The sequence below is a fragment of the Cheilinus undulatus genome, linkage group 15 (assembly GCF_018320785.1).
Source record: "Cheilinus undulatus linkage group 15, ASM1832078v1, whole genome shotgun sequence".
In the NCBI taxonomy this organism is placed as follows: domain Eukaryota; kingdom Metazoa; phylum Chordata; class Actinopteri; order Labriformes; family Labridae; genus Cheilinus; species Cheilinus undulatus.
In genome coordinates this window covers 12,812,152-12,836,000 of record NC_054879.1, presented here as the reverse complement: position 1 = coordinate 12,836,000, position 23,849 = coordinate 12,812,152, and the positions used below count along the sequence as shown (strand labels likewise).

The 23,849-nt window shown below is 39.7% G+C and overlaps 1 protein-coding gene across 2 annotated transcripts; it reads right to left on the bottom strand.

The window, feature by feature from the left end:
• Positions 1-1,115: 1,115 nt before the first annotated feature.
• LOC121522917 (minichromosome maintenance complex component 3 associated protein) lies at positions 1,116-23,849 on the bottom strand. 2 transcript variants are annotated; one of them, XM_041807614.1, is made up of 29 exons: positions 23,775-23,849; positions 19,963-21,590; positions 19,079-19,326; positions 17,981-18,062; positions 17,619-17,772; positions 17,317-17,510; positions 17,081-17,220; positions 16,718-16,915; positions 15,546-15,814; positions 15,258-15,420; positions 14,944-15,101; positions 14,005-14,228; positions 13,626-13,885; positions 13,322-13,422; positions 13,033-13,164; positions 12,375-12,488; positions 12,040-12,192; positions 11,692-11,889; positions 11,317-11,385; positions 11,103-11,237; positions 10,840-10,993; positions 9,164-9,428; positions 8,958-9,055; positions 7,974-8,364; positions 7,046-7,321; positions 6,809-6,938; positions 3,844-4,029; positions 2,126-2,276; positions 1,116-1,759 (listed from the first exon to the last, which is right to left on the bottom strand). In XM_041807614.1, the coding sequence occupies exons 2-29, from the start codon at positions 21,461-21,463 to the stop codon at positions 1,589-1,591; spliced, it is 6,315 nt and encodes a 2,104-aa protein (XP_041663548.1). In that variant the 5' UTR covers positions 21,464-21,590; positions 23,775-23,849; the 3' UTR covers positions 1,116-1,588. The 2 variants fall into 2 exon arrangements, with proteins under 2 accessions (XP_041663548.1, XP_041663549.1); XM_041807615.1 differs by having other exon boundaries at positions 1,116-1,756.

Here is a 23,849-nt window from a genome sequence, read left to right as displayed (position 1 = left end):
CTTTAAAAGCTCCAATCCACACCGTTTGTGTCGAACTGCACACTGTTCAGATTAATCGGTGTCATTTGAGGATGAGGTGGTGGCTATGGGCGGGGCTTAATTCTATGAAAAGCCGTTTGCAATGGCTGCTGATCGGTGCGGTGATTAGCTCGGATGTGGCTACAGCATTGCAGCAGCTTTATCAGAACTGGAACATGTCTGTATGAAATGAAGAGTAAAAACAATCACTTGAAGCTTTTAATGATGGAAAAAATGTTCTCACTCATCTGTCGACCTGCTTTGGCATGAGTTTGTGCAAGGTGATGGCAGCATCATGCTGAGGGGATGCTTCTCAGCAGCTGGCCCTGGAAGGCTTGTAAAGGTAAGGAGTAAAATGAGTGCAGCAAACTATAGGAAAATCCTGGAGGACAATCTCATTCAGTCTGCAAAGAACTATAACTTGGGAGAAGATTTATTTTCCAGCAAAACAATGGTTTAAAGACCACAGGATGAATGTTCTGGAGTGGCCCAGTCAGAGCCCAGACCTCAATCTAACAGGGAAGTTTTTTGGCTGGACTTGAAAAGGGCTATCATGTCAGATCCTGTGCAACCTGGCAGAGCTTGAGCAGTTTTGCAAAGATGAATGGAGAAATAGTGCAGTGTCCAGATGTGAAAGCCTGATTGAGACCTTTCCACAGACTCAGTGCTGTGATTGCAGCCACTAAATACTGACAAGAAGGCGGGGAATATTAATGCAGTCACTCATCTATATTACATATTTTTAATTTAATTGACATTACCCTGTAGAAATCTGTTTTCACTTTGATTTTGAAGATGTTTTTCCCCAAAAAGTCAAATTATATTGACCATGATGGATTTAAAAATAAAAAAAGGTGAAACATCCAAGGGGTCGAATACCTAACTTTGTATCACTCAAATGTATTGTTAGGCCAGTGGTGGTTGAAATGACTTAAACTAAAAAATAATGCTTACATAGAAATGTTAAGCAAAAGTCATGTTTGTAATGTTCAGTTTCAGCTGACCATGCTAATATCTATACATTAGAAAATCAGTCATCATGTCTAATAAACTGATGGAAAACTGAACGAACTTACTTTCATGTAAAACAACACTTTATTTCAAAATTTGTAACACAATTTCATAAATCAACAGTACAAACATTTGCTCAAAAACACAAGACTATGATTTAAAGCAGCTTTTAAGAAAAGATCATCAAAACCATTCAGTGATTTTGACAACAGATGAGACGCAGCTTTGGAGGTGATTTTAACAAACTTAAGGAGTCAGCATCTCATGTTTATGACATGATGTTAGGCACTGAATCTGTTTAGACCCATCCTGAAGCTACACATGTTAATTCAATGCAATAAGACTAAAACAAAAATAAAAATCTTAATATTCTATTCAAGCACAATTTCAACACAGGTAGAAAATGTAAGACACACTATCGCAGTAAACATGTTGTACTCAGTACACCACCGACTCCCATGAGCTCAGCAAATAAAAAGTCATCTCTCTCTGCAGAGAAAGTCTGTTTGTTGACAGACTGCGAACATTTGCATAGCAAAGTATTTCCTTTAAAAGTTCATCAGTCATCAACGATACTAAGCAGACCGCTCAGCTCCAATCTGCACGCCAGCTCTTCCTCTTGGCTCGCCAGAATCTGCTGCTCCAGTTCCTTCAGTCGCTGTGTCATCGATACAGGCAAGGTTTTAGGCCAGTCTGCTTTCTCTGATGGGTTGTCCTCAGGCTCTGTCTGCTGGAGATCACAAGAAGTAAAACACATGAACACCAGAGGGTTAGGCTGCAACATATAGAAAAGAAATTTCATAATTATCTCTTCATCTGCAACTGTATGCATAAATCAAATATTTGTTCTCAAAAAAAAAAAAGAAAAAAAAAAAAGAAAGAAATGTTTAATTGATTATGTAATTTCAAAATTTGGTAAGCTGCACACCTGTATGCCATCTTAAATGCAGAACAAGACACAAATCAGCCAAGTTCACAGGTCAGAACTTTAAGCTAAACCTGTCATCTTCACAGTATCTAAAACCAAGAACAGCTGTTTGAGGAAGACCTAGGCTTTCCCAGGATCACTGGGTAAAGTCAGAAGAACATATCATACCTGTGCTAGAGCAGTGTCTTGGCTCCTGGCTGCAGCCGGCAGCTTTATCGTTGTTGGCATTGAAAGCAGAGTGGAGGTTGGGATGAAAAGCGGTGTGGTTAAATGGTCTACAGGGTCACCGTCCAGCCAGCGCTGAAGCTGCTCCATGCTCCTGCAGACAGAAGTATTTGTTAGGAAACAAAACCAGTTCCGCTTTTTTGGGGGAAGTTAGGGAAGAACAGGGTTGGTTGTCACATTGATTGGTTGTCACACTCATATCTCGCCTCCAAAGGGTGCTGTCTCCTAAAATTTGGTATGCAATTTTCAAGAATTGGGACTAAAGCTCACCCACAAAGTCTTCTCTGGAGTAGGACAGCTGAACTTGAGGTGAGAGGACTTCTGTGTTCTTCATGTCAAATTGAACATTTTCAGCTCCTCAGTATTTTTCTTAACACAATGGGTTTATAACAACATAACTGTACCCCTTAAAAAGTGTGAAGGGAAAGCTATAGTATAGTTTGTTGTTAGCTAGCTAAGTAGTTGCTAAATGGTTGTTAGCCTCGATACTAGCAAGATATTCTAGTCGGGGTTGGTTGTCACATTCTCTTTAGGGTTGGTTGTCTCAGTCATTCAGGGAAGATACAGAAGTGTTGGATGTGCAACCAGTGGGAACACAAGCTCTGCTTAGTTGGAGTGCACAAGCTCTACATTTACCATCACTGTAACTAGCCTAGTTAAGAAGACTATTAATGTTAGGCCTGTAAGTTTTGTTCTTTATGTTGCCATAGGTCTATAGGCTGGCCTAAAGATGTTCCTGTTAATGTTCCTTGCTAATTTTGTGTGGAGATGCATCATTATGTTTTGAAGTTGTCAATGCTATTAAAGTTTCAAATTTAGATCTACCTTCTTGCCTTCTTTTAAAGAGTTTCCCTATTAAAATAACCTTGGGACAACCATCCCCATAGTGTGTGATAACCATCCCTACGATGGGTTTGGTTGTCACAATGTGTCAGGGTGTCTTTGATTGTGAAAGTACCTCTTTGTTTCAATAAGTTAGAAAATGAGAGGGTTACACATTTCAAACCAACACCTTTAGCTTGTAGGAATGACAATGAAAGATGTTTTGATGATGAGCAATTCACACTACAGTAAAAAGTGTGACAATCAACCCCGTTCTCCCCTTACAGCTGTAACCCCCCCCCAAAAAAATCCTTTATGTACTGAAATTATTTGCCCACTTCTTCAGTAAAATTATTGTAAATAATTATAGTAAAATTTCTGCCAATAAATTACACATTTGCTGTGGACTATTTACAAGCTAAATCAACAAAGTCTGTTAAAATGTGTAAAAACACTGGCATATCTCAGTTAGACCAGGTGCCCATAAAAGGAGATGAGAGTTCTCATCACAGTGGCTGTAGGTTTGATTCTTTGTCCTGGGGCATCAGTGCTTGTTGTTCCCTGCTCTCTTCTCCCCACAGTTCCTTTTGCTCTCCAAGGAAATAAAGGCAAATCCTAGACCCATCTAATATTTGGTCATTTGTTGTTTAGAACTATACAGCACTTCAGTCTAACTGCCAAAATTGATTTTTGAAGGATTCAGGCTTCCCCAACATAACTGTACGAAATAGAAATAGTATTTTATCACTTTTTGTTATATCTGATTCTTAGATTGCAGAGAGTGTGTCATTTTTAATTCAAGGTAACAGAACTTTCCCCCAGCAGTGTTGTGTTTGCACCTTTTGCTCTCGGCCTTCTCCTCCTCTAAACTCTGCAGGACTCTGTGTGCCAGCAGCTCTTCTGATGAAGGAGTATGCGTGATGTCCAGCGGGGATGTTGGGGCCTCCAGGGGCTCCAGCTGACTATGGAACAAATTCTGTCTGAGGGACAGACTGTAGGACGGGGCGCAGGCAGCTGCACTGGCTCTGAGGATGGAGGAGGGGTGGGGGGGTGGGGGTAAAAAGGAAGGAGCAAAGGAAGTGTACTGAATAAGTGTAGCAGAGGAGTGGTGGAGATGCGACTGTAACTTCATTACATGTCTTTTGAAAACTTTGAGCACCACCAGCATGTTCTATTTTAAACTCTAGAGACAGAAAAGGGAAGTCAAAGCTCTTTTTAGGAGTAAAATACAACTATTGAAATAAACAAAATGCACTTTACAGTATTTGTCAAAGTGTGTCTGATAAATTTGGAGATTAACTGAAATACTGGAGAACTTGTTCGCTAAATCCTTCCTATCTTCTGTGTTTGCATCAAATATAAAGGTCTCTTAAAATGATAAACATTAACTATGTTCACATTTGAAGTATTTCTCAATGAAAATCATTCTGACTGGGGATTAAAAATGTACTGTTAACATGGACTATGACGTGTGTACACATGCATCAAACATTTAGACAGAATCAAATATGAGACGTGTACAGCTGGCATGCAGGTCTAAAACAGCTTTAATAAAACAGTAAATGAGTGAAAAATGAGCCCTTCACTTGTAAGAAATTGATCTTTGTTCAATATTAACTCATCAGCGTGCGATGTTATGCTCTGGTATTGATAAAGTATAAATCAAGGGTTTTTTTCTGTTAACAAGCTCCTCCTGTTACAGCAGATTAGTGTTAAGAGCTCTTCTGTTAAATGATGGAGTAAATTTGTATCAGAACTTGCTCCATTATAATAACTCACAAGCATTTTACATGCAAGAAAGATTAGTTTCACAAAGTCTGGCAGCCCTGTTTGAATTATCTTAGACCTGATCTTTCTGCCATTATTTTAAAAGGAGTTTGTTGAGCCTTGATTGTAACCTGTGTGAAACAGATGGTTGTCTTTAGCTTTCTGTATAACTTTATCAAACTGAGCTGTTTGTTTTGACTTGCTTGTTGGTTTTTGGCATCATTGGTTCTATATCTGCATATTTGTTTATTGTGGAAAATTCAACAAATATATCAGAAAAAAATCAGCATATGTCAATAAAGTTTTTCTGCACAGGGAGATCTGGGGCGGGGCAATTAATTGAAAATTAGATTAAACTGCAGTATAACTTGCTGCATATTTCTTTGGCCTGAAATGTGTCAGAAAACCAGTTTGATACATTTTTTTTGCAGCAGAGATGTTATGCTTTACACATTATGCACACATTCGAGCAACTTTATTTAGTATGGTTTACTAAAAATTATACTTTTCTTGTTCATGTATGTGGTTTTCTTGGTCAAAATGAGAATAAAATTAAAATGATCATCCCCTTTAATATGTTCATTAATTCTAAATTTGCTACATGAGCAAAAATTGCACTCATATATATCTTTCAAATTCATTCAACCCTAGTTTAAATTTATCTAATACTGTGCTAGTTATAATAAAGAATGATTTATGTTTGTTGAAAAACATGTAAGATGAGAAACTTAAATATAGTTGCATACTGAATCGCAATATTGGGAGAAAAAAATTACAGTAAGATTATACAGCAAATCTTTCAGCCCTAGAGAGATCCGGTATGTTTCTGATTTTAGTCTAGTTTTTGGTAAGTACATTCAAGCTACTGACTTCACCTATGTTGTTAACAAACACTGACTGTCGCTGAACGCCTCCTCAACTTCACTGTGCGAGAGAGATTCCACTCCTCTTCAATCTGTGACACTGGATTTCTGTTTTATGTCTTTATTTCAAAATGAATCTACATTGTGTACTGTAAGCCAATGGTTCTCAACTGGTGGATTGGGACCCAAAAGTGGGTCGCAGAGAAATTTTCAGTGGGTTGCGGATGTGTGTCTGGAAGGAAATGGTGGCAAAAGTCTGAGAAGAACATACAACCATGCCATTGATTTTACTCTGTTTTACTGTGATATTGAGTAAATTTAAATATTTTATCAATATTTCAAATTATCTCCTTTTCTTACAATAAAAGAGCGATTTTTTTCCAATGTAATTAAGTAATTTCTCAAGATCTCTGGAAAAGTGGCTAAAATATAAATGTTATTATGGGGAAAGGGGGGTGTAAAACATATCAGTTTTGCCTCGTCACATGATCCTGTCATTGATTCTGGTCCATCCAAGATCTTAGGTGGAACATTTTAATTTACTAAATGTGCATGTTGAAATTTTTTGGAAATTTGGGTCGTGATTTATCATCAGAAATATTGGTGGGTCCTTAGGCTAGACCTGTTGAGAATCACTGCTGTAGGCCATTGTTTTGCTCCTGTTTAAATTATACATGCAGTTCAGTATTACAAACTTCTCTGTAGTCAATAAACATGAGGACAGGGACGATCTGCAAGATGACCTTCAGACATAAGAGAGGCAGGCATGCCCAGTAATTATTAGATCACATTTAAGGTGAGAAAACTTTCATGGACATCTACTGAATCAACACAAATCACCACTGAGATCTGATACAGCAGCCTGTATCAGATCCTAATCTTCTGGCTGGCAATGTTTACATAACGCACTTCTATTCTGATCAGGCTCCAATTATTTGTGTCCTCTTTGACAATATTGATCATGATGGTTTGTTTAATTCCAGTCAAAGATGTTGGGCTGTCATGTCTTTTTTCTTCCGATTTTTGTTCAAATATGTGAACAACTCAACAACACCTTAATCTCTTTAAAATGTTGCAGCTGATACCTAAAACCAAAAGTGACATATTGCAGTAGCTTTGCAGTGAAATAAAAAGACCATTTGAAACTCATTTGGGCATTGGAGGATCTTCTTACCTTTCCTTCTCCTGGTGTTTCTGTCTGTGGGTTTGTCTGACAGCCTCGGTCCACTCCTCAGGTGGTGTAAAACCATTCAATGACTCTGTCGGGAAGTAAACCAGGATCTCTCCATCTCCTGTCACAGCATCTTAAAAACAAACACATAAATATTCATATATCAAGACAGTCATACACCCTCCATCTGTTGCAGAATAATTGTATTCTTCTACACCAGAGTTTTTGAATGTTCCTCACCCTCACAGACAGGAGGGCTGGGGATCTGCCAGTCTTTGAGTTTGTGGTCGATGCAGATCACCAGCACGTCATCCCAGGGAATTTGGCTGAATGAATCCTCGTCTCTACTGACCCACCTGCTGACGGTTTTGTTGTAGGTTCGGGTAAAGTGACTCTTTAGCCTGACTCTTTCCAGAAGATTCTCAAGCCGTGACATGAGGAGAGGCTGACTGCGGTGTGAGACGGGGATTTGAGCGGCGTAACGATAGATAGAGGAGCAGAGGTCAGACCATGAGCCTAGAAAAGAGAAAAGAGGATGAAAGTGAGGAGGGAGGAGTAACTTGAGATGTTGAGATACAATCTTTGCTTTTCCCGGTGGCAATTCAAACCAATAGCTCAAAGTTTCACAAAGTTCCTCTCTGATACCTTTAAATAAAATATATATTCACTGCATTTATACCAGAGTAGGAAAAGTTTAAGTTAAAAGGTTTGTGTTAAAACATGCGGCTCATCCTGAACTTCCATATCTACACAAAATTATCTATTTAAAACATGTTACAGTAAATAGAGCGGACAGCATTGGTTCAGGCAGGCCACAGAGTCAAGCACTGCTATATAACTGAGATCAGCTGATCTCACGCAAATCCTCATCAGCTGACGGCCAGTTGATTTGCTTTGAAGCATGCTATTGGCTAATTGCACTTATGTTGCCATATTTAAACTGCTCTAATCTGGCCATGCTTTGCTGCTCCCTCTCCATGTCACTTTTTACAACCCTCCTCCACCCCAGCTCCTCCTTCCCAGAGGAGATTTCTGAATATCTGAACTCAAGTCTTTCGGTGTTCGAAAATACCATAAAACAAAGGTTATGGGTAACTGTTCTTGTTAATAGTATTAAAACTTTGAATTACTTGAAAAGAAAACATTTCCTGACATCTCAGTCACTGACCTTCAGCAGATGACGTCTCCCATTTTGGCAGCTGCAGACTGAGGACGGCGTCCCGCAGCCAGGCGAGGTGCTCAGTAGAGTTCCAGCCCAAATGAGGGACAAAGTCTTGCGTTTCTGGAAGGCAGAACTCGCACGGCGGCCATGACAGTCTGCTGAGTTCCTGAGATGACACTTTGTCAGCGATGTGAGCCAGGACAGTGTTGTACAGCTGAATGACGGGAGCGGGGTCCTGAGGGGGAAGACCTGCAGTCACACGCTCCTGTTGCTGGGTGAGAACTCTGGGGCTGAACTCTCGACTCAAACCGGCCTCCACGAGCTGCACCAGGGTCTGACAGGAGAGGGGGAAGCGAGAGGGGGCTCGGGCCAGCAGCCAACGTAAGGCGTGGTTGAGCTGAGAAGAAACAACAGAGGATTAATCAGCAAAAAGATTTAAAGTTATTTAAAAAATGTTGAAGAATCTATATCAGTGGCAAGAAAATGAAGAGAAGTCTACCTGCCTGAACCTTTTTTTTTTATTTATCATCTAGTCACATTAGTTTTCATTACAAATATTTTGATACAACTTCCAGCCATGAAAGTAGTTAAATAACACAAACTCATTTTATTTACATAAATCTGAAATCTAAATTTCTGCAGAAGCATTGAAATTTGCGTGCATTGCGTTTAAAAGCTTTATTCAGTTGTTTTTAAACTTATTTACAGAGTTTTCATCAGTCAGACAGCTACAAAAAACTACATAGCACAACAAAACTAGCACCAAACTACAACACAACACAGTAAGAGAGAATCTGATTGGAACTGGGGGTTTTAAGCAGCTAAACACCAACTCTGAGCAGTTGATGGAAAATAAATAAATATTAAGCCACTGAATAAACACTCCTTCCACATTCCTGTGAAAGTGAGGTCCACTAAACCCAGCTGAAAATAAGGGGAAAAAAGAGTTGTTTTTTGTGGTGTTTTTCTTTAAATGTGCTTGTGAAATACCTGTTTGGATCCCTGTAGGTCACTCGTTGTCTCTGGTATGAAGATGAATGTGAACTCTGATATCAGGCCTTCATTCACCAGAGTGGGCAGCATCAGAGCTGAGGGACACAGCAGAAACATATTACATTAATCCTGATAATGCTTCAGTTCTGTCTCATACACTATAAAATTACGCCTTTATATTTTTTATTACAGCTGTTAATTACCTTCCTCTAGTTTCTGTGTGTGCTCGGTGTCTCTGTCAGGCCCAGGTACTAGTATAACCAGAGGCAGCGGGCAGTGCCATGTACTGGCCTGTTGAAGCTGTTTGAGCTGCAGCAGAGCCGACAGCAGAGGGACATCCTGCTCATCGTGGCTCGCTTCGATGACGGGGATGGCAGGAAGCAGCGTGATCAGAGCTCCTGTCCCGTGAAGCTCACAGCACTCCTCCACTTTGGAGAGACTGTCTTCACTCAGAGGGCCACGGGACGCCTGTAGAAACACCATAAAAATAGAGTGTTACAAAATATAAAGTCTATAATCCCTCCAGCTCCTCTGTACACACAAACAGTAATTTAATAACTTTATTTAATAATAAAAAAAAATTAACTTAACAAAGGGTCAAAATTTGTGTACTGAAAACCACCTTAATTTTTTTTTTCTTCAGACACCTTATCAAGACATTTATTCAAGTAAGATGTGCAGATTTTAGGTTACCTAGACTTTTTCTAGCGACTTACAAAGTAAAAACAGCAAAAGTTTAAAATTTTCATCATAAAAAGATCATAGAACAAAAATAAAATTTGTATCTTAAATAGTTTTCACTGTGTTTGCTATGGTTATAGTATTGACATCTAATTTTTTAACTTAAAATAAGTTTAAAAAAACTTTTTTTAATTGAAAAAACTCCAGAATTATTGCTGATCTTTAACCTTGGACATTGCTTGCAAATGAAACTTGCAAATGCTTGCGATGAACTGCTCTGCAACCTTCTGAAAGCCTGTGAGTTTCACACTGCAGTGACTGGACAGAACGATAAATCATTTCTGTTGCAACAACTCTCACAGTCCCTCTATTTAAAGAGATCTATTAAGTTAGAGGGCAAAAAACCTGTCTCCACAAGAAAAAAATGTTGCGCATTAACAATTTTTCCTGTCTTTCACATTTTTATCAGGCTGTATGATTCCTGCTCATCTCTAATTCCTTTGCCATAGCCATCGTCTAGTGAAAGGTAAAATTATATGGCCCATATAAACACCGAAATAATTTTTTAGCTCAGTGTTGTGACAACTAAGATATCTGCTGAGAATATATTTCTACCAACAAATTTAGCTCCTACAGCTTTGAATTTTCTTATGCATTAGAGGCAAGCGTCCTGCTTACTTGCACAGCTAAAGAACGGGACAGGAGTGTCTAACTGAGTAATGTTTCCATATGAAAAAAAAGGTTTAAAAAAGACAGATGTAATTATTTCCAAAATTCACAGCATGACTTTATCTAAGAAAAAATTCGACTTTGAACATTTTTTGGTATTGTAGCCTATCAAAATGAGATTTCTATTTCACATTTATCTGCTTGCAGTGGCCAAAAACAGCAGATTCAGCTTGCCTGATTTCAGCTACAATGGCTCAGTTCAGACCGCTGCAACTGTCACCAGCAACGTTCTAAAACAGAATGTTCTGTTGTTAATCTTCTGAACTGTGATTTACTCCTTGGTTGGTCTCTTTTGCACACCAGTGTTTCAGCTTTGTCTATGTCTCTGATAGTCCTGTCATTTCAGTAAAGATGCTGCTTAATTTCAGCTCAGTCTTGTTGAACACATACTGTGTTTCAGGCAAACATTGGTGTCTATTTTCTACATATGTGACTATAGAAATCTATATAATCTACACTGTGGTCTCACCTTAATACTGATGTGAACTTTGTGAGTGTGCTGGTCTCTGTCCTGCAGCGTGTTGGTGACACAGAGGGTCTGCAGTGCATCGCCAGGCTGCTCCTCCCTCTCCTCCAGCACCTTCCCTCTCCCGAGCTTCACCTCCAGCCAGTCTGACAATATCCTGAAGAAAACAGACAAGATGATAATAAGCTCATAAAGTTCACTGGTTTCAATAAAAGGAGGTTGGAGTGCTCAGTGACTTTTTTTCTAATGGAGATGTTGCTGCTTACCTGTCAGCCAGGCTGGCCACACTCTCGTGATCACTCGGCAGGAGGAGAACAGCTTTCCAGAAGATTCTGTCTGGTGGGTTTGGGATGTTTTCTGTCACCAGAGCTGGCAGGTCGATTGGAGCCCAAACTGTCTCACTGATAGAGAAGATGAAGGAAGTTAAAATTCAGCTTTACAATCAAAAGCTCAGAGGATAATGAATAACTGGAGACTTACTCGAGCAGCCGCTGGTAGTAGTAGTGGACTCTCATGTGATGGATTACCTCCTGCCTCAGTTTTAGCAACCTTTTAAAAGCAAACAACACAAGTTTTATATTTATTGAAGCAGTTAAGTTTTATTTACGAAAGTCTTACCAGACAAGCACACATACAGTAAATTACTAATAGGTTGATAGCAAGTCATTTCTGGCTGTTTCCTTGACATCTACTGATTTTTTTTATCGTCTCAACATATTCATAATGGTTTATTTTGTGTCAGTTATGTCAAATATAACGTTCTGAATATTACAAACATCCACCAGTTTTAAAACAGCATGAATCCTCCTTTGCATTTCAAAATCCCTCTTGGATAAAACTCATTTAGAAAGTTACCTGGTGCTGGAGAGAGCCAGGGTGCCGGCGTTGCCCAGGTTAACCACGCCACGGGCCAGATCTGAAATGTCGGGCTGTGCAGGAGCGCTGGGAGCCAGAGCTTTCAGTTTGAATCGAGGGTCCACACAGCAGGGAGCTGCAGGGAAACCTCTCATCTGTCTCTTCAGCTGTCGACGGACGGCCACCACATCACGCCACCTGGTAGTGATAAAGAGGGCAGGAAACAAAGAAGCAGTTGATACATTTAAGGGGAAATTCAACCAAAGTCTAACTGAACAATCATTTAAACGACTGATGTTGCAAAGACTGTCTGATTTCTCAGTTTCTGCCTGTTTTTCTTCATCATACCTTTTGATGTACTTGTGGATGCGTTGCAGCTCGGCTTCAAGGATGTCCTCAACCAGCGCAGCGATGTCTACATCCAAAGTCTCCTCCACTAGACTGTTGCAGACCTGCTCTGTGCATTTAGCCACAAGCTCTGCTTTTTCATTCACCGCTTGTCTAAAAATAAATTAAAAGAAGATCATCTTAAATCAGTGAAACTTACTTGTGCCACTTGAAGGTTTATATAATTTATGCAAGCATCTTTAATTCTAGCACTTTGTTATGATTCTAACTCCCTAGTTAGTTATATAACCTGATATCAGACAGCATTAGACCTTGGCTGAGTTTTAAAGTCTTACTGGATCTCAGAGGCGGCAGTCTCTTTGATAGTCTTGTTTAAGACTTCATGGATGAGCTCTGTACAGAGAGAGAAGCTATACTGAACCAGGAAGGCCTCGTGTTCCTGCTTCCTCCTGACAGAACAGACAAGAAAAACAAACAGAGGTGAGTTTGATGAGACAGATTAGTTTGAACATTATTTCAAGTTACTGTGATTACCAATATTTAGTCAAAGAGTTACTCTGATGACCTTTTAACAGTCACAAGCACCTTAGCCCTGCTTCATGTAAAATGTACTGCATTGCCTCTTTACTTCCAAGTATGAAGTATATCTGTTTGACTAACATAAGTTGACCTGAGTATATCATATAAAGTAAAAATGTAAGGAATAAGCTGGGTTACAATTGCAATAATTAAACTTGAATAAAACTCAAGACTCCTTAATTTTCCTTCAGAGATGATGGGACACAAGAAGTGCTCAAGTAAAACAAACCAGAAGGACAATACGCAGTGTGAAGTGTTAAACACTGAGGTGACTAGATTTGAGATGATCAAACTTGATTTTTTCAGTCAAAATGAGTGCCTCAATCTCAACAGTTTGTTGTAAATAATTCTACATGATATGATGAATGTTTAAGTTTAGCTTGTTAGAATCAAGTTTGTAATTATTAGACCAACCTGGCTTCTTCAAGCTTCCGTTTCTCTTCAGCGATGCGTTCACGTTCCAAATCAATCTCTGTGGAGGAAAGCTCCTGCAGCATCTGTCCTAACACCTCGCCCACCAGAGACTCCACCTGTTCATTGCTCTCTCTGCAAAACCAAAGAAAACAAGACGGCTAGTTAGTCAATTTAAAGAAAAAACACATAGAGACACTACACTGTATCTCAATAAAGTCATGATAAATATTAATTATTGAAATCAAGAGGATATATTCAAAACTGAACAGATGGACGGCTTGAAACGTACTCAAGAGCAGCTGAGACATAACTGACACCAGCATCTGCGACCTCCCTCGCTCCTGCTTCAATCACCTCTTCAATCACACAGTCCAGAACAGCCATAATGTCCTGTGAGGAGAACATAAGCACCATTACCACCATGTGCACATGAACACAAAAAAAGACTTAAAATAATCATAAATCTTCATCACTGATTCATCCGATCATTCCTACGTTCATTTGGTCTAAAACATAAAATATATTTATTCCAATAGTCCAAACTACCATCCTTAAATTGCTTCTTTGGTCTCTTTAATAAGTGGGTTACTTGCCTCATTGGTGTAGATAGGCTTAGGTTTGGGTGGAGGTGATGGAGGTTTCACAGGCTCAGGCGCCGATATTGGCTGGAACAATTGCTGGGAGTCTGCTGGAGGCGTTGGGCTGTGATATGGTTCACTCGGCTCTCCAGTCTCGTCTACAACAGCTGGAGATAACTCAAATTCAGCAGGTATGTCTGGAACCTGGGCCGGCTCGATCTGTGTCAGCAGCTCAACACTGGGAGGAGCTTTAACCTCTGGCCTGACAGAAGGGGCTGAGAATTAAAGAAAAAAAATCAGCTTGTGTTAATGAATAGCTCTATTTATGTACTTTAAAGGAGATTTTTAAACCAATTAGTGATTAAAGTTACACAATGAGAAATGGAGCTTATACCTTTGATTTGAACTGTTGCAGGCTCAGCCATAGGGCCCTCACCACGATACTTGTTCATGGAGTCAAAGCTGCAGGTGGGGGTGTGCTGTGGGGGGTCAGGGAGAGGTCCTCCATTCACCACCTCTCCAGTCAGCACGGTCTTTTTAGAGAGGATGACCTCTGATTTCTTCTGAGACAGAGGAAGGTCTGGCTCCTGAAAGGCTGTCCGACTCAGCTCCACCATACTGGAAACAATATTTAGTAATTATAATTTAATAACAATGTCAACTACAATTTCAGCCTCGTCATTACATGCCTCTGTAAGGTATGCAATTATAGCACAGTGAAAGTACAGTGGTGGGTCAAGAGACAAACAAACAGATGGTATCCGTGCTTAGGTCGTAAAAATCTGATAAGCAATAAGCATGATGCTGAATAACCTTAGCATTGATTTCCAAAAACTCATCAATTAATCCTTGAGTCTGAGAGGACATCTGTGCAAAGTTTAAAGAAAATCTCTAAAAGTTCTGAGATATCGTGTTCACAAGAATGGCAGGATGAATGCACTTTGCTATGGCCCATGCAAAGGCATAAAATTACACAAAATAATAATGCACTACAATATTCCTTTGTTTGGTTATTCATTACCAGTGACTGTGCTGATGTTCCATGTCCATTCCATTGTTTGTTCCAACAATAATCAGATGTAATGTAACAGTAAACATATTTATTTGTAACAAATTCTTTGTAATTGCTTCTTAAAATATATTACTGTACCTGAATGTTAACTGAAAGATAGACATAAACAAAAACATGTAGATTTCCATATGCATTGATTAACTACATCAACAAAGATGTTTTTTTTAAATGTCCTTGTCACAATAATGTTATCACAGTTGTTGCTTTTAAATATTTGCACACTTTGAAAAATACTGCTGTAGACCACTAGTAGACACTTACCCATCGAGTAGGTTCAGGCCGTACTGCTGGATAAAGTCTGTCGCCTCATCAACGTTGCGGAACATTAACATTCGAACCACATCGTCAACTGGAAACATGTTTGATCGTGGACCGAGGGTGTGAGCAATGTTTAGTGTCTTCAAGGCCTTTGCTCTGACCTGAGCATGAAGAAAATAAATGAAAAGACAACACAACTTAATGCAATAAAAGAACATATTGGTGTAGTGTTGATATTCTCCAAAAATAAAAAAGGGTCAGTCTACAGGTTTGAGTGTTTTATGTCATTTTTATCGATGAAAGAAACAGTTTCTGACCTGGTTGAAGTATCTGTGCAGCAGGCAGCTGGCGAGGTACGAAGCTCCTTTCACCAGCTTGAAGAATCGCACAAAGTTGTTGCTGTTGACCGCAGCAAATGCCTGCACAGCAAACTTCACCTCAGGGGAATTACGCACCTCATCACGAAACTGCTGAACTTCACTGCACACACAAAAAAGACAGAGGAAGCATTATAACTACACAAAAGGAGATAGAATGCTGCAGGGATCTCAATAAAAGTGAATCACAACAGAAAAGAAGCAAAGAAATAAAACACACTGACTGACCGTAGGATGTCTCCATCATTAAGTTTGAGCAGCACGCTGTACTGGCGAAACTCTGCCTCTCGGGGGCAGTAGACCTGCCTTGTGGCCAGGTCCTGGTACATTTCTTTGAGACTCTGGAGGCACTTGGTCATATTCTCGTTGTTGATCTTGGCATCAAAAGATGAAATGTGCTCTTCACAGAGGTGGTGAGCGCAGTGCACATGGAAGCGAGTGCACTTCTCAATCAGAGACACTGTGTCAGGGCAGCACAGGTGCTGCTGGATGATGTCCTGTGGGTGTGACAGAAAAATGAGAGGGTTTTAAATCAGTCTAGATGCCATGTAACATACACTTGTCTTTCAAAAATACAATGCACACAAACAGGGTTGAATTTATACCACTTAAACAGCTACAAGCTTTGCTTTCAAAGGTTTACCAATGATAACTTACATCCCTTTATATGAACTTGAAAAGCTGTTTATGTGGAAAAGTAACATCTGGTTTGTCACTGATTTTGAAAGGCACACACCTCTCTATGGAAGGCCTCAAGGCTGACAAGCCATATCAGAGCAAAAACCAAGCAATGAGGTCAAACGAACTGGAGCTGCTCACACCGAGGCTGTATTGTTAAACCAGTGCGGGCTAAGGCAAAGGTTTAATGCCCCTTTTCTAATGATTAAAACTGATCAAAAACTGGATCTAAAATCAAACTTAATTAGTCATTTAAAATAAGTATTATAAAATCAAAAACACAAAGAATAGAAGCAGTGTGATCAATGCCTTTTCAGTTTAATAGCTGGAAAGGTAAATCTCAGTCAAAAGAAATAAACATCTAAAAGCACACATACTGTAGTGCTGTTATAAAAGACCAATGTGTCTGCTCAATAACAAAAGGTTGCTACTGCAGATTATGAAAACATTTATTTTGTTTTATAAGATATTGTGAATTCAGGAAGAAATAAAATGATACATCATCTTCTGCAAAAGACAGAAGAAAATCATCAGTTTTGTCTAATTTAATAGAAAAGACTTTGCTTCTTTATATGCTAAACTAATCAATCCATGAATAATATAATCTATTTTTTTTTGTTTTCCATTGTCTTAGTTTGTAATTAAAATGATTTAACTGTGAGAATATCCAGCATCTAGGCTCAGGCATCAAAGATGGTAGCTTGCCTAAAGTGGGCTCTTACCTTTCTGATGCCTCTGGTCCTGTTCCACACAAAGTCGTACCACTCTCTGTAATTGTCATCGCCCTGATCCATGATCTGGGTCACCAGATAGTCCATGGTCATGCTGAGAACTGGCAGGGGCCGCAGCTCGTGGGGCAGGGGCTCCTCCTGGTCAGCTGATGAGCGGCTGTACTCCTTGATAGCTGCTGTGTGATCAACCTAGTCGAAGATTAGAGGTGACACTTTCATGTATTATTTACTAAATTTCTCCTGTCTCCACTGCACATGAACACTCCCAGTCTTTGAAGTATTTCTGCCGCCATTAGAAAAAATACAGCATCTGCTGATCAATTCCTTGACCATGTATTCATGTATTTCATTTACCATTTCAGTATCTGGGATGACCTCAAATATGCTCAGCTGTTTCCGTGTTTCCCTCATGTATCGCTCCTTCTCTGGACACATGTCAGGACAAGTCCCCACAAACACCTTCGACAGCACCAAGTCTGTCCTCTTGGGCCGACCTGTGCAGAGAAATTACTCGTACAGTTAAAAGTGTCCCTCATGATCTTGGATTCATGTTAAAGTCAGGAATAAACTGATGTGAGAGGTGGCCTAACCTTGACGTAGGATCTTGTCTTTCTGCTCCAGGAGGCGATACTTGTCCTCAGCACTCTCCGCAACCTGTCCGATAAGGTGGAGGAGGGACGAGGGAACCGGGCGCTCTGAGCTCGAGGCCTCTGTGCTGCTTTCTCTCGGTGCTTCGGTGTCAAACTGCAGTGATTTAGCTAGTGATGACTTTTTCACTGGAGAGCTGCAATATAAAAAGAGACAGGTAAGACAGAGCATTAAAGCATTTCCATTAGTTTAGGCATTTAATTTTATGATGCAGCGACAATGATAAACCATCTTAGTGTGTTACCTGTGGCTGAGTGTTACAGTGCTGCTGATTGCAGGAGCCCTGAATGCTGGTCTTCTGAGTGGCGATGGAGTAGCCTTGGATCCTGCCTCTTCCTGACTTTCTCCCTCTGCCTCCTCCTTCTCTGCTGCAGGTCTGCTACCTTTGTCACCTGGACCTAAAGCAGAAACATTTAGATTAATAAAACTGTTTCTATTCAGGGAGCAAATGGTAGATGAAATAATCTGATTGGGGTCAACGGTATATTACCAAGTTTGACTGAATTTGTTTTCCGCTCAGTTGCCAGGATTAGGGCTAAAGCAGCTCAACTCAGACTGCTGAGTGCATAATATTAACGAAGGTAATTATTAATAAGCCATACTTACTCTGTTTCTTTCTCTGCCACAGGAGTAGCAGCTCATGTCTGTGCAGAACTTTGCCTTTTTTCTTTGCCCTTGCTGCAGATGCCTGAAAAAGATAAAAATCAACACTAAAAGAAAGCAAAATAATTTCATCCTAATACAGATTAAAGCTTTAAGAGGCAGAGTTATGAGAAGTCTAGACTACTAGAGGTAAAATCAGACTGCTCTACTCTGTCTTTGTCAAATAGAAGGAAGCAGGCTGACACTATTAGAGATAAGTAAGTTATATTTAAAGTGCCTATAAGGTGAAATCCAAACTTTGTGTCTTAACATACTAGATATGTTGGAATAAGGTTACTGTAAACATGTGAAAACACTGAGATCTATGTGTGGCTGAATTTTGGATTTAAACCATTAAAACATTGTTCACCTCTTTCCTGGCTTGGTTTAATTTGAGCAATGCATTAATCTGAGCCTGTGACACCACCAGTCTTGATGGGGAATTACCAAGACCAGCGCTACAGTGATATAAAATCACAGAGCGGTTCATCTCAGTACAGTCTGTTGTTAGTCGATGTCACTGCCTTCATTGAAAGTTAACAGCCAGCTACATGGGGTATTTTTGTTCATTGTGAGGTAAATTTCTCTACTTTCCCATAGAAAATATCATAACAGAGAGGTTTATACCAGAAAACAGTAAATTCAATCCCCAACTTTTGTCTATCTGCTCTGGCATAGAGCCAGGCAGCTGTGCTCTAGTCAAAAGTATTTCTTAAAATCTGAGAGGATTGTCTTTCTTGTGAGTGGGCGTGTCTTCAGCTCATTCAACCGACACGCCCACAACCATCCCAAAGCAAATTTTACTGCCTCATTTTTATGCTTTTGAAACTTCATCTTATAAACTTAGAGACGTTTCTCGTGGATGAAATTTGGCTTAGTGGTTTATGGCACAGTGGCCTGTCATACAACCAACCTAAAAAAAAGATTTTTTTATCACTTCACAGGGACTTTAAACAAAGTAGGTATCAAGAAAAAACACTTCTACCAGAAAAGCTGACTGAACAGTGATCATTTACTAGTTTTTGTGAAATCAACAAACAGTAAGGAGAAAGAGTGACTCACATGGTCATCAAAGTGTATGACGGCCATGTTCTTGGCAGGACGGCAGTAGACCTTGCGAACTTTCCCAAAATGTCTGAAGTGCTTCTCCATGATCTCCTTCTTGTTGAGGACAGCAGGCACATTTCTGCACATGATGCTGGCGCATTCTGTAGGAGACATGCCGCTTAGGCTCTCTGAGCTCTCTCTGCGTACACTGCGTTTCACAGGAGTAGTGGTCTCGTGCTTGGGTTCTGGGGGTTTTCCTGAGTCTAGAACAGGATGAAAGGCCAAGGTAAGAAACCAAGATGAAAATATCCAGCAAGACAACTTACTCTGCAAATCAGAGCTAAGCACCACCAATTTCCTTACATCAGTACAAGAGAACCAAATGGATACATTGGTAATTTTTTTCCTGAGATTCATACATTTCCCAAATGTAACACAAAGTGTTTAGGGTTGCTGCAATACAGGAAATTTGATACTAAAAAAATGATCATGCTATCAGTAGTCGTAGCTAAATATTGGGTATTTTATTATTATTTACCCAAAAAATTCAAGCCACCTCCTGCACAGAATATGATTTAAAACTTTTTAGTGCAGTTTGGACTGTGTCACATCATTTGCACTCTTGCTATTGCAGGAGTAATCAACAGAGCTTTTGCATCTTTATGCTACAATAAAAGAACTTGAGGAAAGTTGGTATGTTATTTGCAGGGCTATACATTTTTATAGGACTAAAATTTCTCACTAGTTGGTGGATTTTTTAAAGCTGTGACATCTTTTGACATCATCATTCATTTTAAAAAATCAGAGATTCTATCATTTTAAAACACATGGTATCAAAAATTATTAAAGTATCAAACATTTTGACAACATTAGACATGTCTAGGATTCGTTCTTCTCACCTGACGGTTCAGCTTTTTCCAGGATATCCCTGCTTCCTGCTGGAGATGTAGCAGGTAAGTCTTCACCCTGAGCTTGAACCTCTTCTCTCTCCTTCTCTTTTTGAGTCTCTCGCCTCACTGGGTTGCTGATATCCTTACGAAGACCACTCAGTGCCCTTCCAAAGATTCCTCCAGCTGGGCCCCGAGACCTCATCAGAGGCCTCTTTGAGGGATGTCTGGGTGAATCTGCTTCTGCTGGAACATCTTCCTCTGTGGCAGGCTTCTCCAGACCACTGCCTGAGCCTATTGGATCTTCTTTGCGCTTGGTACCTTTGCTTAATCTTGCAAATACATTTGTTTCCCCTAGAGCCGCAAGGGTGCTACCTTTGTCATCTATGCTAGTCTCTGCCTTAGCCTTGGTGTCACCAAAAGCTGGAGCCTTTCCAAAAACAGTTCCTCCAAAAGCAGGTGCCTCCTGAGGCTGGAGGGTTTTGGCTGAGAAGCTAAAAGATGAAGGGGTGGTAGGCTGGGTGGAGGATGTGTTTGTGCTGGAGCTGGAGGGAGCAGCTGGCTGAGAAAAGGTGAACTGCAGCGTGTTGGAAGAGCTGCTGCTGTTTCCAGTTGTTAGCGGATTGTTTTGAGCAGAGATAGAGGGGGCAGCAGCAGGCTGTGAGAAGCTGAAGCCCAACGGCCCAGACTTAGCCCCGGCCAGCAGAGAGAAGCCTGTGCTAGTAGTTGTGCTACTGCTCATGGTGCTGGAGCTTGTCTGGGATCCAGTGCTGCCAAACGGTGAGCTGGACATCGAAGTAGTCTGAGGGTTTGCAGGCTCTGGGCTTGCACTGAAGATGGGTTTGAACAGAGCCTCATTAGCAGGCTTGAAGCTGAACTCGGTTGATCCAAATCCCCTGCTTTGGGCTACACTTTGAGTTGAGCCAAAAACACTGGTGCTGGCACTTGTAGTTGATGGCTGTCCAAACACAGTCTGCCCAAAACCCATTGGCTGAGGCTGCCCTAGGGCAGGGGTAGAGCCAGAGGACCCCTGGGTGTTCCCAAACCCAGAGGACTGTTGGCCAAACCCTGAAGACTGCTGACCAAAGCCTGGAGCCTGCCCGAACGCAGAGGGCTGCCCAAACGCAGGTGTCTGTCCAAACGCTGTACTCTGGTTCAGTCCACTTGTCTGTCCAAAAGCTGGTTTGGAGCTACTTCCAAAACCTGAGCTACTCATGCCTAAAGACGGCTGTCCAAATGCTGGAGGTTGGCTCATAGTGGGCAGTGCGGTGGGCTGTGTTGATGGCTGACCAAAAGCAGGAGTCTGTCCAAAGACGGTACTTCCATGACTTACTGGCTGATTTAAAACTGATGGCTGTCCAAATGCTGATGTTGATGGAAAAAATCCCATAGTCTGGGGCTGACTGCTGGAGCTTTGCTGTCCAAATGACTGAAACAAACTAGTCTTGATAGTGCTGCTTGGAGCTTGGAAAGCTCCACCTTGAGGACTTCCAAACGGATTGGGTGGATTCATGGTGCAATTTTAGTGGACCAATTAAACAAAGTATCCTGTGTTTTTGTTAAGAAAACACACTTATCCAGGCGTTAGACAGCAGACACCTTTTAGCTGCACCATCTCATGTTTCCTTTGATGGCAAACCCTGATAAATAAATAGAAATTGTTACAAATGAGGGATGCATGATATCAGCATGATATATGTGTTGAAAGATGATAGCTCAAAAAGAGAAATATGGCAGATCTGAAAAATTCAGCAGATATTTACAGCTTACATATTCTGTGTATTTTGGCAGTAAACTTGGCTAATTAGCCTTAAATATCAGACAAATTTACAAGTGTACCATCAGATATGGGTGGCTGCCTAAGGTGCCAAACACTTGAGGGGCACCATCATGAGCCCTGAATGTTGACCAAACATAAAACAACTACCAGACTATCTACTTCCTCTCTCAGCTCCACTTGACTCCTTGTTTTCGTAAACGTTTGCCTTTGTAAAAATGAGGAGGACATAAAATAGTCATTCACTTTTTAGAAGTTGTTCAGCTTTAGTTTAATCAACCAAATGTTGTGTTTTTTTATAGTATAGAATGATTTGTTTGTTGCAAAATACACAAGATGAGGAAAATAATTGCAAATTTAAATGCAATCAGCCCTACTTACAGGCTACAATTTAAAGTATGAAGACAAATACATTTCAGTTCTTAAAACACATTTTAAAGTGTAAGGAATGATGATGAAAAAAAGAAAGGACTTCAGCTGACGTAGGTCTGTTGGTTCATCCTAAGACTCCACAAGCTTAGGTATGACCAATATTTACAGAAGATATAGGCAGATTTTTATAGCCAAAAAATCAGTATAAATCATCATAAATATTAGCAAAAATGTACATATCTACCCATACACTAATTAACTTGCAGGTAATAACAGGCATCCTTAGATCTTTTGCCATTCTTGAGCAGCCCTATATATCCGTATCTGCAAAATGAGATACTAAATATCTGTACATTGAATATCAGTAAAAATCAAAGATTGTGCATCCATACTTCAAATATACATTGCGATGTAATAATTCTGTCACACCCTGATGTGATGCTAGCATGATACTGGGTTCACAATTAAATGTAGCCTAAGCATTATTCTAAAAATGATTTTTTAAGTTTTACATATGAATTAAAATAAAGACACGTTATAAATGGATGTTTGTCACTTATTTCAGTTGTCTAACAATAAATATGAAACATGTTCCCTCCCTTTTCTTAAGAAATGTCAGCAAAACTTTGTTGATGCCGAAAGATGGAGGTCCCTATCTGGACGCACTTTGAAGAGATGACTTTAATGAAGATATTTGATGCTCATTACTTTCATCCCCTTTTCTAGATATTGGAATGAAATGTGGTTGTCAGATGACTATGATATTTACAAATGGCTTATGACACGAAATTTAATACTGTAATATGAAGATAATGTGTCAAGAACCGCCAGGATGATCAGGAATGCATTTTTTTTTGCCATTTTCTTTGTTTGCTTTGTACATAAATGTAAAGATTGTTATAGACATGTTTATCTTGTGCATTTATGTAATTTTCACATTTTTTTACTGGGAACATGGACTGTATGGTACATACTGGAAAAACACAATAAAAAGCATTATCACACAGTAAAAACAGATTTTCAAACTTCTAAGAAATGAAGGCAATTAATTTCGAAATTAGAATTAAAGCAATTTATAAATGTCCGTATTTATCTTATTTCAGTTCTCTAATAATAAATATGTATTAATGTTCCTTATTTTTTAAAGCGTCAGCTAAATTTATTGATACTGATGTAGTGTAGTTACAAAAACAAAGAATTATTTTCTTAATACAATCTGATTCATGATTTTTCTTTACATGACCCTTTTTCAAAATTGTGTTTAAGTTACGGGGTTTTCTAACAAATCCTACAGCAAAGAATTATGTGGACAGGAGGCAACAAGAGGAAAACTCTTTACACTGTTCCTGGTCTTGAGGCACAGAATGGTTTGAAAAAAAACTTAATTTTCTTGATTGGGTCTTCTGGTTAAGAGACTAATATTTCCACATAAAAACACTTCCTCAAATCAAATTTACGTGCCCATATTTAAAACGATTTGGGGTATTTTGCCAGTTATCGTTAGATCCCTTTTCAATTGCATGGCTAAGCCGCTAGCATTTGCTAACAGTCAAACATCGAAAACGTCCAACTAGCAAAGTTAATAGTACAGTTAAAGTTTTCATACTGATAATACATCTAATATCATAATTGAGTAAATTAAAATTCCAAGACTTTAAATAAGTCAAACTCCTACCTCTCATATTTTCTTCTGAGGAGTTGTTTATTCCTTTCCGCTCAAAAATATCATGAACATTCCGTTTCCGGTCCG